Source organism: Melospiza georgiana, chromosome 1, assembly GCF_028018845.1.
Source record: "Melospiza georgiana isolate bMelGeo1 chromosome 1, bMelGeo1.pri, whole genome shotgun sequence".
In the NCBI taxonomy this organism is placed as follows: domain Eukaryota; kingdom Metazoa; phylum Chordata; class Aves; order Passeriformes; family Passerellidae; genus Melospiza; species Melospiza georgiana.
The window spans coordinates 109,365,011-109,384,455 of record NC_080430.1 but is presented as its reverse complement, the minus strand read 5'-3'; the positions used below and the strand labels follow the sequence as shown (position 1 = coordinate 109,384,455).

The 19,445-nt window shown below is 46.5% G+C and overlaps 1 protein-coding gene across 1 annotated transcript in view; it reads left to right on the top strand.

Moving 5' to 3' along the window:
- The first annotated feature begins 16,215 nt into the window (after nt 1-16,215).
- The window catches only part of KCTD1 (potassium channel tetramerization domain containing 1), a 68,252-nt gene continuing 65,022 nt past the window's right edge, over nt 16,216-19,445 (top strand). Inside the window, exon 1 of the mRNA XM_058023931.1 lies at nt 16,216-16,381. Within this exon, the coding sequence (XP_057879914.1) occupies nt 16,316-16,381 (66 nt within the window). The 5' untranslated portion in view covers nt 16,216-16,315. The remainder of the gene's footprint in view (nt 16,382-19,445) is intronic.

The window sequence follows — 19,445 nt, the reverse complement described above, 5'->3', positions numbered from 1 at the left end:
TGAGACACTTAAGGTCTTCTCCTTGAAGAGATTCAGATGTGGTGTGGACAGGGATGTATGTATGTGAAGAAGGTATGAAGCTTTGACATTTACATAGGTGCCAGCTTCATTCAAATGCTTTATGTAATGTTGTATCCATTGGCAACCTTAAGCCTGAAGCAGTGTCACCTTCTGGGCAAGCCTGCGGGCCTTGAGGTTGGATGGGTGGCCCAGAGTTACTGGGCTTACCAAGGAGGTTGGTCACCCTCTGGGTCTGTAGCTTGGCGTGATGTCCTGAGCCAGGAGAGCCTCCCTGGAATTGTGGAGCATCTGTAGTTGATACAGAACAGTTCAGATGAGCTCCAGACATGCCTTTGCAAGCCTACTTTGACTTCTCCCAGAGCAACAACTCTTGCAAACAAAAACTTGTTCAGTGGGACTGGCACACTCATCCCAGAGCCCTGCCATACTCTCAGCAGTTCAGATAGGAAATATGTACAAAACAGTTGTCTGACGAGAAAAGGTCTGACAAAACTGAAGGTTTTTGCAGGAATTTTTCAGTTTTGATTAAATCACAAAGGGCAAACCCTTCTTGGTTAAACTGAGTGGACAAATGATCTAGAAGTACCAAAAGTCTGCTGATTTGAGCAACTACATAGGAGAGCCTAAACACCTGGAGCCTGTATGAGACAGAGGTTCACCCTTCAGACCTGAGAATGGTTTTCCTTTTGTCCTAATGGGGATTTGAAACCTCAAAACTATAATTTCCCAGATATGTACTTGTTTCTGTCACACTGTCCCTATACTGGAAGAAGTATTTTGGATACAGGAAAGGGAATCCAGGGAGATCATGGATAACACTGTCTTACTAATTTTAATTTTGAACCTCTGAGTGTCTCTATTTTTCAGAGTATTTAGCATTTTGCAGCATTCTGCCCCAGTTACATGTAATGAGCACTTAGCTCTTTCACAAATCTCAAGTCATTACAACCAGACACCTACAGCAAAAAAAAGTAGAGGGTTTTTGCGCCCACTTTATTTGGTTTAAGTTGCTAGTCCAGTACCCTTACACAGAAACTTTGCAGCAGAGCCAGGGATATAATCAAAGGATGTATCTTCAGCTCCAGGCAAATCTGAGGCAAACTGTCGGACTGCAGATGCCTATTCAATGAGTCGCATCCATCCTGGGCACTGAATGAGGCAAAGGCCCTCTAGAAAAAGGAGGATGTGATTAGATCATTAAGTGCAAAAGAAAATGTGGCAGTAGGAGAAGCAACATAGCTATGCTGGCTTTAAGCTAATTAGTGGCGAAACAGATTTATTTTAGCTGTGGCTGCATGGAAGGCTCTAGTGTTGGGTAACTTGTATTAATGTCACACCTCTAGTTTGCTGAGCAGACTTACCATGTTCTCTTTGGTGCCCACAAACTCTCAGCAGCATAAGAGAGTCAGGATCCCTTTTCAGATCAAAGCTTAATGATCTTTCTGCTGCCTTATCACGTTCTCTTTATTTTCAGCACACGCATGGGAGCACACAAGGCAGGCATGGCCTGAAATACCAAGGCACTAAATGTAAAATGGTGGCTGGTTCTTGGCAGCAGAGTCAGGAATTCAACACGTTTTTAATATTCTGTAAGACCTTTGTTTTCCAACACTAAAGAATAGAATCTAATCCAAAATCCCTACAGTGTCTCTGTGCATCCCTACATTTTTGGTATTATGTCCATAAGGCACAAGGAGCTAATCCATGTTATTCATTAACTGACTCCAGAACAATGACATGTGAGTGCAAGTTCTTTGTGGATATTGGACCTCATTACTGTGAGGTCCAATCACTGCTCCTTTTGGAACAGTGACCTCACCATTTTGGCTTGTGTTGCATCAACACCATCTAACACTGTAGCAATGGAGGTACCAGGGGGTTATATACATGGTTATTGAATTCTCTGTGCTTTAGTAGAAGTTTCTATGTTGCATAATTTTGCAAGACAAAATTTTGCAGCTCTGATTCCCAAGATGGAAAGCAGTTTCTGTCATCTAACCCAAGACCAAGGAGGTGATGCCCACTTGTATCTTCACATCAGTGCAACTGTGCTAACAGTGATGAGTCTCTATCAGTACAATTGTTGGGCAAAATAAAATGAAAACTTCCCCATTAATCGCTCATGTTATTAAAACTGTCAACAGGCAAGTCCTGATATAGTAAAGGAAGCCTAGTAACAGAGGATAGGAAGGGACATGGGAGATCTTCTGCAGTTCTGTAGTTGATATTTTGTACTAGTTGATTAGCAGATCACTAGAACTTCTTGGAATAAATATTTTCTTTGTGACACTTATGTTTGATAAAGTGTTGGAGAAGGAATAGTACAGGAATAGTAAAGAAGAGCACCAAGCAATGCACATTGACTCTTTAGGTAATGATGATACCTAGGAGTCAGAAAAGAAGGGATGGTCTGAAGAAGAAAGGAGGAAAAAAAGACAATGGAAATGTGAGGCATAAGACAGCAAGTGAGGAAGTTACTTGACAGCTGAAATGCGCCAAATATGTGTCTCTGGACTGCCCTAAGTTCCCAGTGAAGCCCCCAAGATAGGGTGCAAATCAGAGCTTGAAATGTTTTCTATCAATGCCCTTCCCACCCATGGTCTGTTGCCAGAGCTAGTTATCTACCCCTTATCATCCAGCAGCCCTTCAGGAGCCCTCGCTGAAGGCAAAGGGAAGGAGCATTTGAGGCCATGGTTTCTGTGGCTCAGAAGACTGATTTCCCTTCATTTAAGGATTAATGTTTTTCACAGTTCTAAGGATGACTGCTCAAATGTTCTTAATCGTGTGTGTGCTTGCCTGATGGGAAATGTGCAAGAGCATTTGGGGACTGTGGCATTGGTACATGGCAAATGGCCATTAACAGAACAAACTCTGCCTCTGGCAGATTAACTTTGCCCAGAATCCTAGAGGCGCTTTTGTGGTGGTGGTGGTGGTGGTAGTGGGTTTAATTTATTTGATGAAATAAAGGAAATTGAGAATATAATTTCAGAAGTTTTGTGAGGATGGAGCCCTTCTTCCCTGACGTGTGCACTTATTTTTCAATTCTGCTTTCCCATTTCTGTTTGCCTAGGCATTGGCCTGCATCCTTTCATGTGTATTGCCTCTGATGTCTGACTCATTATGGCAACAGAAATGTTGATGCCAGACCCAGAAGCAGTACTTAAAAACCTGCTATTCTCTCTCCTTCAAGCTCAAAGCTAACCCAGTTTGTGGCAAATGAATGAAATGCAATCATTTGGCACCTTGTCCATGCATCAGTTTGGAAACATAGGACCTTTCTCCTCTGCCCTTCTGTGTCTTTTTCTATTTGACCAGGCTCCATAAAGACCAGTAACTCTGGGGTGTGGAGTTTAATGATTGAAAAATAAATAACTGGTTTAGTGCATTCTCTCTTGTGTTGCCAAGCCTCTCCTCTCACCTCCTAGTATGTTTCCCATTGTCTCACATCCAGGATTAAAGAGATTCCTGGATTTAAAAGGGGAAGAACAATCATCCTTTATGTTTGGGATGAAGGATACTTAGCCTTTATGTTTGAAGTGGAGGATAAACGGATAAGGCAGTAAGAGAAGGGAAAGGTAGAACAGGACTTGAAAATTATTGCAGCCTGAAAACTCAAACCCAGAAGTTAAGTGACTACTCCCAAACACACTGTTTGAAAAATAATCCAGGTTTCATCTCTTTCTTCATGCTTTGTTTTGGAACATCATGTCGTCATGAATACCAGAGATTAGCAAGAGCTGGGCACTGTTTAACCCAAACATCAGCAAGAACACGTGGCTAAAAGCAGAGAAATTCCCCCATACATGGCTGGGGACAGCAGTCCTGGCAGGACTTCAGTGCTTGGTGCCACCTTTGGTAGAGCATTACAATCGTTGGGCACCATGTGCCAAAGTGAGGAGCTGGAAACTCCTGAGGAGGCAGGCAGGATTATAGAAAAATTAAGAAACTTGGAGAAAGAGGGATAAAATCATCCTGTCTTTCCCACAGATATTACTGCTGTTTGTTCAGCTGTTTGTGTGGGCCCATAGGAACAAGAGAGCAGCCAGGGATTCTCCCAGAGAAGTGTGGGAAGTCATCTATCATGAGATGTAATCACAGCTCAGAGAGGAAGGGGTTTTTCTTTTCTCCTGCTTTGAAGCTGACAACCATGCAGTGTTTTATTTCCTCCTGTTTTCCACAGGATTGCAAAGGAGAAGAGATAAAGCAGAAGCAGGAGATTGTAGAAGGCACGTTCAGTGTAGCTTCACCTATCAGTTCAGTGTATTTTCTGCACCACTTTTCCCTGTCTTTCATCTTTCCAGTCTCTCCTAGCAGAAACATAGGAAACAGTTAAGGCAGATGGGTATGTGATTCTGCTCATTCCCAAAGGAAGAACAGGTGGTGAGGGAAAGGGCATGGGAGAAAGCATGATGTGATTTGGAGAGAACGGAGGATGAATGAGGAGGGGAAGCACTCACCAAGCTGGGATTGATGTGTAGCATTTCAGTTACCTGGCTATGATGCACAAGGAAGAGGGGAAAACTGAGGAGTTTATCTTAGAAGAGTAAGAAAGAAGAGTCCCAGGTGAAGGATAATTATCAGCCGGATTTACCAGCTCAAGACTGCTCTGTTGACAGTGGTGTCAAAATTAAATTTCTAGTTTCTTTCAACTGGAGTGAACAAAGAGAAACTATTACATTTTGTACCCCTTTGAGAGTTGTAAATATGACAAATGAGAGAACCCTTGGTGTGCCTTAAAACAGAATTTTTGTTCACTTTCAGCCACCTTTGGGGCAAAGTGGTCCTATCTAATGAAGGTAACTGCAAGATATGTGCTGCTTGGAACCACTGTTTGGAGTCCTTATCAGGTGTCCCAGGAGAAATCCTCTCTGCAGGCACAGCAAATTTACTTAGGCTTCACCTGTGACTCCAGGAGTTTGTCTTGAGAGAAGGTTGCTGGAGGTTTTGAACAGAGCTGACCCAAGGCTCTAACAACACAGAAGCTGCTGAGGGCAGCAGATTGCCTAGAGGAACAAATCAGCTCTGGTTCCAAGTCTGTGTCATCTGTGCTAGAGCCCTAGAAAATGAAACTTGCTCCTGCTGCTGCCTTCACCAAGGCAGAGTCACTGCTGGGAGGGAAAAGAGGCAAATCCCACCTCTTGTCAGCTGTGGGATGAAGGAAATCTGGTTCTGCAGCATCCTTTTATGCCTCTATTACATCTGTCCCCTCCCTTTTCTGTGTCAAATATGTTCTTTCCCTGAACCTTGTCCACTCCTGCCCTTTACTAGGACAAGAATTCAAATTTAGTTTTGCTGCTGAGAATAATTCACCTGTTTTGGATAGAGAGCTCATGAATATGCCTGCATGTGCCAAAGGAACATAAATGGATCAGGGCTACAGGAATGCTGCTACAGTGACTCTTTCTATCCATTGGGTCTGCTGATGGGGAGAACTGCAGGCAACCAGACCACATCTTCCTCTGTTAAATGCTCCTCTCAGCAAGATTTTGGAGAATTGCAGACTGATTGATAATAGGATGGCCTTAGGGCTCTAAGGGTTTGGCTAACTGCCAACAAACTTAGAGGGCACACAGCGATTATTAGAGAAAAGCACAACCTGAGTGGGAGTGGGAGTAATTTCAGCACTATTTAAAGTCCTTTTGTGGTACAGCTTCAGCTCCCCACCTTTTCCTGTTGTTCATTGTTGTTCCATCTTGGTTAACCCAGCCCAACCCTGATATCCCAGTATCAAATGTTCTCTGATACAGCAGTGTCAAAGGTTCAAAAGGAGCAAGACAGGATGCTAATGGAGGAAAGAGCCATCTGTTTGGTCTGGATTTCTGTGGGGTTTGGTTTGGGTGGTTTTTTTGGCAAGGGGGAGGTCTTTACTCAAGAGGAATGTCTGTGGTGAAATTTTACTTCTCTCTGTTATGACTTTTAAGTTATAATGAGTCAGACTAGTTGTCATGAGTCCAAGAAGAGTTCCCCTCAACATTGCTAATTTTGCTAATGTGGTGGTAGATTTTCTAGAGTTCTTGCTCTCTCCTAGGAAAATCTTCATGACCCTGAGCTCTGTATCCACATTAAGGTCTCACATATATCATTAGGGCACAGCAGCAGTCTTGGCATCCTTGCAGTTTACTGAGAATGTCCTTTAAAAATATAATAGTTAGTTGACTGATGGTTGATTTCACCGAGCAAGGGGACTTTCTATTTCTTCCATGAGGAAACCAAGCCAAATCTGTGATTCAGATTATTCTACCGGAAAGTTTTTAGCTCTTGTGCCCAGATTACTAATATTTTCCCCCAAGGTGTATGCATTTTGCAGCGAGCACAAACAGAGTGGCATGGATCACCAGAAGCTCTCAGATGACTGCAAACAGCTGAGACAGAATTCTCCTTTCCCCAGTCTATTTGCTAAGCCTTATTCTGTTGGCAGATTCAACAGAGTCAACCCAGGCAGTGTCAGCCCAGAACAGAAGGATGTTCTTCATGGCTGGATGCAAAGAGACAGGTGCAACCAGTGGTCTTAGATTCTCTTTTCTTGCTTTTGGAGTGTTTCTTGAAGTACTTTGCAGGATTAGGTAATAGGTGCTTTATAAGAAATAGGTAATTTCCACATGATAAAAGTTTGGTCTTCATTATCCAGCCAAGTGTCTTCAAACTGGTTATGCCAATACAATTAAATGCCTGCCCATTTCTGCATACTATTCTGTGATTTGGCAACATTTTACACACACTTGAGAGATACACTCTTTTAGCACTGTGTAAAACAATTGTGTCATCAAAGCCAGAAGTTTTATTAACCGTTTTCTGATTGTTTCCTTATTTATATTAGTCGGTTTTCAGCTGAAGTGGTTTGTTCCTTTGGTTTATTTTTTTTTTTATTCCAGCTGAAGTTGTAGAACATTCACAACATTTCCTGTTTGTTTCGTGTCCTTTCTGCAAAGCAGAAGAAATTGAGAGGAACAATTCTCTCTCTGAGGTTAAAATGAAGGATAAATTTTCATATGGGCAAGTGATAGCTTGCCTATTAAAGTAATCATTTATGCATAGGACTTTGAGAAACTACTATTGTAGGACCAATATTTGCCACTTTTCATTTAAAAATGTTTTATTACTGATGTATTGTGTAGTCTGTAGTATTGTGTAGTCTGTAGTATTGAGGAGTCTTGCCTAATACAAATACCACAGTACTTACATTCAAATTATGCTGGAAAATGTTGCTTTACATTTCTGAACCTTTTAAATGGTGAAAACTTTTCTTATTTCTTAATATCAGAATTTTTCTGTTGACCAGCAGATAACACACTATAAGCTTTCAGAATTTAGCCGAAAATACTGAAAAAGTATTAGGCTTATGTATATTTGTTGTTTTATCAACTGTCAGCCAGCTCCAGAGAAAGCTTAAGAGATGGAGCAGTCCTTCAGAGAGCATGAACAAAACCAGAATTCAGCAGTCTATACCTCAGGTGGGCTTTTGAGCAGCACAGAGCAGGGAGGTAGTGGCATTTGTCCATGGTACTAGGGAGAAGCTTCATGAAAGCTCAGAGTTCATGGACAGAAAGTACAAAGAAATGAAGATCTGGCAAAATTCCCCAGTGTGGAGGCGGTTTGTAGCTTCTGTGTGTGTCTGGTACTACTGCAGGGAGCTGGAATTCTCAACATGACTTCCTAGAGTAGTACCAGGCTTCTTGGACTTCACAGAGCTTAAGAGCCAGGCAGACAGGGACCCCTGCAAGGGTCAGACTCGTTCTGCTGAGCAGCCAAAAGGCCTCTGGGTTTGTGTCCTCCATACAACAGAATTTCAGCAACCCCAGTAAGTGGGAATGATTCTACAAGTCCTGGGTGGACAGGCTGGCCCATGAGCATCCCACCATGTGCTTCTGGCAGGATATAGCTTCAGAATTGCTTTCCCACATCCAATGAGTTTGGATGTGATCAAACCCAGGAAGCAAAGCAGGCAGGTTCAAACAGATTTCCTGTCTGTGGATGCTAATCAGTGCTGCTGACCTCAGTAGGACATCAAGAGTTTTCTAGTTTATTCAGCTGCGTGTGGGGTTCTCCCTACCCATCCCTAATTAGCCCAGGCACTAGTGGCCAAACTGGAATTCAGTAGCCAAAATCCCGTCCCTCTCTATATGGGATCTGACAAACTCATTTGAAGCAATGGGTTAACAAAATTAATCTAAAACTTCCTTTGAAATACAGTGCCTGCCCCCCAAAAATTAAAATTGTTCCAGATACTTTGATCCATTTAGCTTTATAAACAAAGCTCTTAGAATTTCGCCTCTACACTTTAGATATGACTGGCATTCCTAAGTACTTAAACTCCACTGCTTTCTGATTGAATAAAACTAGTTCTTAGAGAATATTATGAAACATTTTAGTGTAAGACGAGCCCAATATATCTTGCTGGACAAAAGAAAAGGTTGAAAATTTGGGAACTCTAGTGAAAACAGAGGAACTAAGTTGATTAAATGCTCCATCTGGAGTTGTACGGAACGATCCAAGGGTAACTGCTGAAATAGTAGGAGATTTTGGTAAAGTATCCAGAAAGTCATACCTAGCTAGTCTTAAGGGAAAGAAAAAAGTGGTACAGAAAATGTAAAGCATAGAAAGAATGTATTTCCCTTCACTCTACTACCACGTGCCAGAATGAGCGAAGGTCAGCTGTTCAGAAGAACACTGTGTTCACTAACTCTAATTTAATTATCTACATTAGCAGCCATGTTTGCAAATGGCTAAGGACCAAGCAGCTCCCATGGAAACCATATCAGGTGCAAGCCTGTTTAAAAGTACAGCTGGCTTAAATACCTATACAACCATTTTTGAGTGCAGAGACCTTCTGATAATCAGAACAAAAAAAGTTCGTGGTTCTGGGAACTCAAAGAAATCTGGATATGAACTTCTTGAAGTAGTTCTTTGTGATTCTCTGACTCTTCTACACATATTGCCAAAGAGGTAGCAAAACTGGCTTGTGTGTAGGATTTGGATGGTGATTTTTTGATTAAGAAATTATGTAAGGCAAAAAAGTTAGTAATTTAGAGACTTGTCCAGAAAACCAATTCAAGTTAGCAGCTCAGCTCTCAAGGCAATTTTATCTGGGAAATCCCAGGAGTTCCAACCACCAGAGTTCAGAATAAAATCTTAATCATATCGTAAAATCACAGGGATTTCTTCTTTCTAAAATTGCAGAACTGTGGCTTGCCTCCTGATTTCCAAGTATTTACAGAGAAGTAATTCAAGCTTTCAAAGTTGTCTGCCAAAGACTAATTTCAAACCTCTCAGTTCCAGCATATTGAGAAGGAAACTCCAACCAAGTATCGTGAGGCTCTGAGATTTGGCAACCCTGCCATCAAGATGCTACTGTTGAGGCCAAGTCCATAGGAATGGCCTTGAAAGAAAGACCCTATTATCTCTCACCAGCTCTTCCAACTCTCCATCCCCCAAGAAACTCTCAATTGGAATAGGATGCTGGGCTGTTTGCAAAGAGATTAAATTGTTCACAGCTGCTTGGGAATTAACAAACCTCCTCCTCTTTCCAGCGTATTTCTGAGCCAGGTGTAGGATACCGAGTGAGGTTCTTGTAGGACCTGGAGTTGGCACAAAGAACAACATTTTCAAGTCTGCACATATATCTGAGTTACCAGGGCTCAATAATAATTTTCTGGCAGATTAGTCCTGCCCTACAGCAGGTTTCTATGATCACTAAAGCCAGAATGAAAGCAATGGGTCTGGATTTCACACTTTATATCCTTCCACGCTGAAGCTTTGATTTTAAACACTGCTTTATTTTTTTTTTCTCTCTTTTGACACTGATCTGCAAGAACAAGTGTGACAATTCACAGGTAAACAGCAGAGTAAACTGAAGGAGCAGGTCCGTAACAGACCAAGTGACACACTCATAACTTGAAGGAAATTACTCAGAATAACTCAATAAACCTTTGCCAAGATTGCTAAGGGAGAGATCAAGCACTGCAAATTGCAAATGTGACCTTGTTTTGTCCAAGGCAAAGGAAGAGCTTGTAATTTTTCTCTTGCTTATTTTAACAATACTCATTTCTACTAAAAGCAGAGTCTTTACTAGCAAATAACTACCTGCTTGTAGTTGTATAATTCATGAATGTGCAAAGTCTTGGCTCTAGGATTTTTTAGATTATTTTAATTTATTTTATGATACCTTTTGTTCTGTAAAAAGAAATTGAGTTTTAGCCTTGATCTTCAAATAAGAAAACTTTGATTCATGCCCAGCTTAACCTTTCATAGATAGAAAAAAGCAAGGCTATTCAAAGCCCAGTACAATTCAGGGCTGGACAAAAAAGCTCTGCAGTTAAGGATTCTCAACAGTTGCAGAAGTAGTTTGTTGGGGTTTTTTAATGCCAGACTCTTACAAAATACTAATGCTTACCAGATGCTAGAAGGTATTTTTCATCTATTTTATTACCTGATGCTGGAAAAAGAGAAGTATATCCAATACATCCAGTCTTTTCACTAAACTTTATCAATTTTCTTTTTCCTTTCTCTGAATCATTTCAGGTTTTCTACTTTTCCAGGCTTTACTCTCTATAACTTAAAATGCAGCAAAATGCAGGTGCAAACTGCAAAGAGACCTGAAAGGTCCTTTATGGCCTCTGGCTTTAAACCTCACATGAAAGTCCTGACAGTATCCTGAGGCTTTACCCCCAGTTTCATTTGAAGACAGATACAGTGGGAACATTTAATTAATGCAAGTGGTTTTGCATAAAGGACTTCCCTTATTTTTAAATATTCTGCCACATTTTCTACCATTTTTTTTCTTGGTATGAATTAAACCATGCTGATAAAGGAGGTGATAGGGTCTGGCAGTAAACATTGCAATACTTTTTTTATCCCAGCACTCTTCTTTCTTATGACCTATGAATTTATTCCCTTCTGCTCGAATGCTGCTTTACAAGTTAGTGTAACTTAAAATTCAACAGCAGTGGAAAGGTGGGTCTGGGTGACAGCCTGAGCAGGGCTCTGGCACTGTTTAACAGTGTGTATACACCCTCTGTGGGCTTCCTTTGAACTCACACAATTCTAAAGTTGCTTAAATTGGGTTTGTGTCAACCCAGCTGAGATAACTCAATTGAGAAGAGAAAATCCAAGAAGACAGACCATTGGTACTGGGGTTTTTGCTACATAAATACCTGAAAGGGAATTTCCAAATTCATGATGACACAGACATAATACTGGTGGAAAAGGGGAATAATCAGTTTATTTCAGTCACTAAATCAAAACAAAAGTATATTGACAGTGAATTCATTCCATAAAGAGGCTTTAAAGCCACTAGTCGACGGTCAAAAGAAGATTCCCTTTTCCATGCTGGGCTCTAGGCCAGCTGTTGTCCTGTCCCTTGGGGACCCCATGCTCTGAGAAAAGCCTGGTATGAATAAGTTCCATGGGGTATAAAGCTCTGCCTCTGGTCCTGTGCAGGAATCAGTGCTCAGCACACCTCATGGCAACACAGAACCTTTGGGTCATGCAATGGGGATGGTGAAAGGAACCAAGATAAAATCCATGTGGGACAGAAACAAGTGGGAAAGTGCACTTTTTCAGAGTCTCATGTTATTACATTCTTGTTTGGATTCAGGCTTTTTTCCCCTTTTTTCTTAAAGCAATGTTTAAGGAGTTTTCTTAGCCAGATCTTGTTATCATGTAACCAGTTGTCCCTCCCTGCATTTGTAGACCTCATCCAGCCCAGTGTGACTTCCAGCCGGAACTCATAGTTCAAAATAAACTTTTACTGGAAGATTATGATCAGAAAATAGGATTTCTAGAACTCCATATCCAATACAGCATAAAGTTATGCTCTATTACATAGTACTTGAAACACTATATGAAGTAAAAAGTTGTACTTAGACCTACAACACCCGTAAGCTTTGTGGTTTCACAGGGATCCCTCTCTTTGGAGCTCCCTTTCTTGAGTTACTGGCTATGTCCTTCTAAATTTCCATCACCTTCATGTAGGATGTATGGACTTGGTTGAGAAGGAATAAAAACTAACCAGTTATCAGCCTGGATAGAAAGAGCTCTTTGTGCCTCCATGGAGAGCAAATTTTGTGCCACTAACACATAAGGTTGCTTGGTGTCAGTAGTTCATAGAAATGATCAGACAACCACTACAGCAACTTTAACCAGCTACCACTGTGCCACACAGACCAGCCAATTTGTTTAAAGTGCCTCAACACCAGAGAAGCAAAGACAAACACAAACTGAAATACAGCTAAATAAAAGCATTAGTATATCTTCTGGCAACTTACCTCCAGCACATTTTAAAAGACCCTTAAAACCTTTATGCAGCACAATGCAATTTATTACCTGCCTCTCTCTAAGCTGTCTGACAACATAGCTCTTCCATATTTTTGGAAGCAAAAGTGCTCCAGCTGCTTGACACTGAAAATAAAGGTGATTTGCAAAGTCTTGCCTTTTAGTTTGCCAAGCACTGAATGTGTGCTTTCTTGCAAAGACGATGGCTTGGGGTTTCTCTGGTTTATTTTGAAAACAAAGCAATTGGGAAACAAATCGTGGCCTCAGTATCAGAAATATTGCTTTTGTAAAAGGAAAAAAAACCCCAAAAAAACAACAAAACAAAAAACGTGAGTGAGTAACGGCAAATACCTGCAGGGGGAAAAAATAAAATAGGAGCATACTGGGGAAATAGGCTTTCAATTGGCATTGAGGAGCTTCACAAGGGGGCTGGTTTGATGCTGCCTTCACCTTTCACAAGGTTTGGCTGGTAGCTGGTGCTTTGATATGTGCAACTACTACTAACATTTCATAATATGACAATCCAAGAGGTGAAATAGCTTTTGTATTTTAAAATCCATTAAGAACAGCTGCAACTTAGTGCTGATGGATACATCCTCACTTTACTAAATCAATGTCTCCTTTGTTGAGTTATATGAAGCTGTTTCATTGCCACGCAGATGGGAGATGCTTAAAAAAAAAAAGAAAAAAATTAAATAAAGGAGATTTAAAATCTGTTATAGCACACTTGTTATAGCACACTACATGTTAGCATTAGCTGTCCCTAGTATGAAGAAGTAATGAAACAACTAGAAATATCATATACAAAAATAAAAGAGTAAAATAAAAACGGAATTAGCATTTGAAGTGACAGTTCTGAAATGCTAAAAAAGCTTATCTCAAAACTGCATGTTTCTGGGTGGGAGAAGGTTTTCTAGGACATGCTTTTTCCCTAAGTGAATTTTCCAAGAGTCCCAAGTGTTATTTGCCTTCTAGTTCTGTAGTGTCAATATGGATTTCTCATACCAATTTCCACATAGCCTGCCCCTACAGTGAAAACATCTTGTGTTTAGAAAACGTATTACGACATTTAAAAATGTTTATTGTATTTAACAGTAAAAGTGTATGTGGAGAAAAAGTTATTTTCTTTAAAAAATGCCTGGTGGCCAGCATTAGGGTTAACCCACAAGCTTGTTTCAAGCAGTATTTTTAAAATAAACTTTTCTAGATGCCTAGACAGGATCCTAAGAAGCAAACGGACCCGATGGTTTTTCTTTGCTTGTAGGCTTTTGGGGTATTCCAGTTTAGTTCCTCGTGAAGCCTCATGATGACACACCTACCAAGGCTCACCGAAGCACGAAGGTTTAGGTGGTTGTAACGAAATAACCACTTACAGAGGCTACGGGAGAAGAAGGTTTTGTTAGTCTGAAGGAGAATTGGGCTGTGGAAAGCTTTAGCACAATAGCCGATTGTCAAAGAACGCTGCTCTAGCAAGCTCTCTGCTTGCCAGGGGCGAGCCCAGGGGCAAGAGCAGCTTAAAAAAGAAGTGAAGAAAGACCTGAAACTATTTGCTAATGTGGTAACAAGCACTACCTTTATTATGAACCAACTGACTCATGGAGGAGGTTGTTTTGGTTTTTAAACTGGCATGCTCATTCCGTGGTATATGAACTGATCTCCGAGTCCTCGTAAGGATAATCCGTGGTGAGGCCAGTCCATGATTAGTGTTCCGTGGGTATCACATCTTCTTTACTGACAGCAGTAATAAAATGTATTCTCCAAGTGCGGACAGGACCTATTTGATAATCAGCCTCAAACCCTGAGTCCTAGGGGAGAATGCAGAATGCTGTCTGTGCCTGCACGGAGCTCTCAGCAGGATAAACCTCTGATTAGTGACGTGGAGGGTGGAGTGGATGTAAGTTTAATGTTATGTGCCAGCTCACATTAGACAACCTTGTGCAACTCTGTCAGTTTTGGAATGCAGTTCGATTACCTTATCTAACTGGAGAGCTCGAACAATAGGATTTAAACTTCTGGAATACAACTGACTAGGCTAAATGCTATTTTTAGGAACATAGATAGGTAAGTTAACATATATGTATATGATTAACTTACCTATTTGCATATAGATTATACAGGTATATAACTTGTGCATGTGTCTTCCCAGTTACGGGCACCTGCAGCACTCTGAACACCTCACTTGCTACTCTCTAAATTCCCCCTGGCTGCTGAGGTGCTTCCAGTTGATGTGTGTAATACGGATGCTCCGTATACATTTTTCCCCTCCAACCTCACTGCAAGTTCTTTATGTCCTTTATACTTACTATTCGTATACTGGGCTGCATATTCATCTGCAAGTCTGTCAACACAGTTCACCTCCCGCAATCAGAAAATGGTGATTAAATGAACATCCAAGTACAGAAGCTGTCAACCTTGTGTTCATCTTTTTTAAAGTTAAAAAAAAATATTCAATTACCTTTTGCACTCATATGGCTCTGAAAAGGTCTTTAAAAGAAAAGTTTCTTCCACCATCGTAAAACAAAATCAAAGGTCAATGCCGATCACATAATTTTTAGCATTTACAGGAACAATAAAGAAAAACCATGTCTGTAAAAAAAGTTTATGCTGCAAACCCTGCAGTTCTCTGTCTTCTAGGGTGGGTTGTAATAGCTCCTAAAAGGAGCTTGTCTGGGGAATTTAGCTTTTAACCACAACAAGGTACTGTTTGTTTTAGCTATCTGTTTCAGCATTTGGTCCATCTCATGGGACGGTCTTTGAGACTTTGTTTCAGGATTAGGTTACAGATAGAGTATGACAAGGAAAGGGAAAAAAAATCCTTATTTATATCCTCTTACGTGTATAGGGAAAAAAATGCAGAATTTTCTATATGTGCCATCGACCTCAGAGGGAACATAATCCGCTCTCAAACTACAGAGCGAGCACAACTTCTGTAGTGCGTGCAACAACTTTGACCTCCGTGTAATTACTCCAGGCTTACATCAATATAACAGTGCCGGCTTTCTCTTCAGTTATTTCCCGGGAGTGGCAGGCTCTCTTCCCGCAGCGCTTATTTATTTCGAATTGGCCTAATTTGCTCAACAATTTGCACATCCCTTCTTTGGCATCCCACGTTTCCCGGACGGCGGGAGCTGGGGCTGTCGGGGCCGCCCCGTCCGTGCCGTCGGTGCCTGCCCCGGGGGAGAGGGCACGGGGCTCGGCACCGCCCGGCACCGGCGGGCACCGAGCCCTCCCGAGGGAAGCACCGCGGCCGGGGCCCGGCGCTGAGCGATTCCTACGGATGAGTAAGCAGCAAATGTGGTAACTCAGGCCAACAGCTCTGCAATTAGGGCTATAATTTCAGGTGTAGCCAGCAGTCGCAATGAATATTTATTTCATCGTACCTAATAAAAGAAATGGCCCGGCAAAATAGCACGGGGAGTTCTGTGGGGTCCTTTGGTTTGGAGAGTTGGGGGGCTACCAGCGGGGACCCCCCTCGTCCCGGGTGGGACAGGCTGCTCTCCCCGCGGCAGGCTCATGCCCTGGTTCGTGCCCGAGCCCGGCCCGGCCCGGTCCCTTCCCGGGCAGGAGGGTGAGGAAGGCAGCGTGCAGCAGCCGCCTTCCCGGGGCACAGCCGGCCGGGGGGGCAGGGCTGAGCGGGGCTCCGCGCCCCCCGCCCGCCCGCGCCGCTCCGGGGCTCCCCTCTGCGAAAACAGCCGCCAAGTGTCGGGCGGTTCTGGCTCCGGCGGCTCCGCACCCCGGCGCGGTGGCGGGAGCCCCCTCGGGTTTGGCTCCGTCGCGGAGGAGGGTAGCGGAGGAAGAGCGCGGCGGGCGCGGTGGGAGGCAGCGGCGGCACGGGGGGGCCGAGGCCCCTCCGGCTGCCCTGAGGTCTGCAGCCCCGGCGAGCAGGAGGGCGGCCCGGAGCGCCCGTCAGCCCCCGAGCCCTCATTGCTCCCTCTCCGCAGCCAGCCTCGCCGGGGCTCCCGCCAGCCAAGCGAGCGCCGCGGCGACCGACTGGCTGTTCCCGGGCGGACTGCAAGCCGCACGGATGCAATGCCCCGAGCGCCCGTCTCCTCCCGAGCCCCTGGACCGAAATCCGGGCGCCCGATTAAAGGTGCGAGGTCGGCGGCAGCGATGTCGCGGCAGCGCGGCAGGCGGGGAACGGGGCCGGCTCCTCCGCCCGCTCCCCGGCAGCATCCTATCGAGGTCTGAGCCGTGCTGCGGACAGGCACAGCCCGAGCCTTTTCTGTGGGGGGGGGTTGGGTTTCGTTTGGGTTTTTGTTTGGTTTTTCTTTTCTTCGCTTTGCGGGGTTTCTTTTTTTTTTTCTTTTTTGGTCTGTGTTTAAGTTACTGGGGAATGAGGAGGTGCGAGGCGTCGTAGCAGCTCGGTGGCGGTCCGTCCCTACCGAGAGAGCCGCTCCACAGGCGGAGTGCTTTTTTTTTCGGGAATGGGGAGGTGGGACGGGCGCCGGGGGTGGCGAGGGAGCCTCCGGGCCGGGGCGCACCTGCCCGGCGCGTCCCCCCCGCTCCCGGCGCCCGTCAGCGTTGCTCGACGGGACGGACCCGAGGTGAGCGGCGGGCGCGGTAAGTAGCGCTCCCTTCCCCGCGGTACCCCCTCAGCGCGACTCAGCCTCCTCCCCATCCATGCCAGCCTCTCCCGCCCCTTCCCCGCCGCCGCCAGTGGGAGCGCGGCCCCTTTAAGAGCCCGGCTTTGCCTCCCGGTAGCTGAAGGTCATTAAAACACAAAAGCGCTCCAGCGCTGCGGTCCAATATAGCGCATGCGCCCTGCCCGAGGACTGGCAGGGAGACGGCAATATGGCGAGAATGCCTGGCAGCGGCGGCGGCGGCGGAGAGTGGAGCGGCGGCGGCGGAGGGGGCGGCGGACGCGGCGGAGGCGGCGGGAACAATGCGGGGGACCGGCCGTCCGGCCGCGGCGTCGCCCCCCGCCCGCACCGCTACTGCAGCGCCGGCGAGGAGGAGGAGGGCGAGGAGGAGGATGAGATCCAGGAGGTGCAGATAACGGGGGACGAGGAGGAGGAGGACGGAGCCGATGGGGGGCTGCTGCTGGACGAGGAGGAGGAGGAAGAGGAGATGGGTCTGGAGTGGGACGGCGAGGAGGAGACGGAGCCGCTGCCGCCCGCCCCGGGCCGTACGCCGGGCGGCGGCAGCAGCGGCGTCGGGGCTGCCCCGGGGGGCGCCGCGGCGGCTGCCCCGGGGGGCGGCGGCGGCGGCGGCCCCGGGGGGGCGGCGGAGGACGCGGAGCTGGAGGCGGCCCTGCTGCTGCAGCGGCCGGAGCGGGCGCGGCTGAGCGAGAACACGCGGCTGGCCACCCGCTACGCCGTGCGCATCTTCCGCGAGTACCTGAGCGAGAAGGCGCAGAGCCCCGACTTCGAGACCATGGACAAGGGGGCGCTCTGCCGGGTCCTGCGCTCCTTCTACGCCGAGGCGCGCTCCAAGAGCGGGCAGCTCTACTCCAAGTCCTCCCTCATCAGCATCCGCAGCTCCCTCAACCGCTACCTCAACGAGCCGCCCTACTGCCGCACCCTCGACCTCACCAAGGACCCCGAGCTGCGCGCCGCCAACCTCACCCTGGCCGCTGTCATCCGCAAGCTGGAGGAGCAGGGCGCCGGGCCGGTGGTGCAGAAGCAGGCCATCACCCGCGCCGACCTCCGCAAGCTCTACACGTGCAGCGTCTTCAGCACCCAGAGCCCCTTCGGGCTCCTCAACAAGGTCTGGTTTGAGACCTGCATGTACTTCTGCACCCGCGGCCGGGAGAACCAGCGGGAGCTGGAGGAGGACTCGTTTGGGCTGGCCGTGGATGAGGACGGACGCAAGTTCGTCTACTTCAAGGCGCTGGGGCCCTACCACAAGTCGCGCTCGTCCTCCTGGAGCAAGAAGCGGGCGGAGAGCAGCGACGAGGAGAACCTGCCTCGCATGTATGAGACTGGCACAGAGTTCTGCCCCTATGCCAGCTTTGTCAAGTACCTCTCCAAGCGCAACCCCCTCTGCAAGGCCTTCTTCCAGCGCCCGCGGGACCACTGCAGCGAGGGGGACATCACCTGGTACGAGAACAAGGCCATCGGGAAGAACCTCCTGGGTACCCGCATGCAGATGCTCTCCAAGGCGGCCAAGCTCTCCAAGACCTACACCAACCACTGCATCGGTGCCGTCTCCATTGCCACCCTCAACAGTATCGCTGGCATTGGCACCAAGCTGGGAGGACTGCAGCCACCCCAGCACCACCACCCCCCTCCCCACCACCACCACCTCCTCCACCACCCCGCTGGCGGGGGCTGCTACACCCCTGCCGCCCTCAATGGTGGGCCTCGGCCGCGGCCGCCCGCTGCCAACCCCTACGTGCTGCCCAAAGACGGGGACGCTGCGCCGGTGAAAGCAGAAGCGGCCGCAGTGGCCCCGGCCAAGCGGGCGCTCTACGAGGCCGTGTTCCCGGCGGGGGCTGCGGCCGGCGGCGATGCCTGTGGGCCCTCTGCCTCCCCAAAAAGACTCTGCCGCCGCCCCGCCGAGCCCCTGGATGCCGCTGCGCCCGCCGTGGTGGTGGTCTCAGTGAAACACGACCCCTTGCCTCACCTCCTCCCCGAAGCAAACGGGCACAGAAGCACCACCTCACCCACAGTAGTTTCACCTGCTATTGTTACCCCCACACAGGTAACCGGAAAAAGAAAAAGGAAAAAAAAAAAAAAAGAGAAAAAAAGTGGCAGCCCCTCACCCTGCCCCACATAGTCTGCACTGCCCCCCTCCTTTCTTGCCCCAAGGCTGGGCACTCAGGCACACTGCCAGCACTGGGGTGGCTCTTGGGTCACGCTCACTCTTCAGGCACCCAGAGAGCCCAGACGCGAGTTATCCAACTTACTTGCCCCCCTCATCTCTTCATGCCCTGCCACTGGTCCAGTGGCCACTCACTGTGTGCCTGGGTGTTGGACTTGACTGGTGCCTGGGTGCTGCCATGCTCCCCCTCAGTGGCAGCACCGAGAGCTCAGCCCTATGGGCTCCCCTTTTCCTCCTTTTTAGTTCTTTCCCCCCTCTTTTATTTCTCTTTTTGCGGAAGATGTCGAAAGTCGGGCCAGAACAGTAGATAGGGGCATCAGGTATCATTAGTGTGTGTGGTGTTCTTGATGTGCTAATGAACTATTTGAATAACCTCAAATGCAAGAAACAGC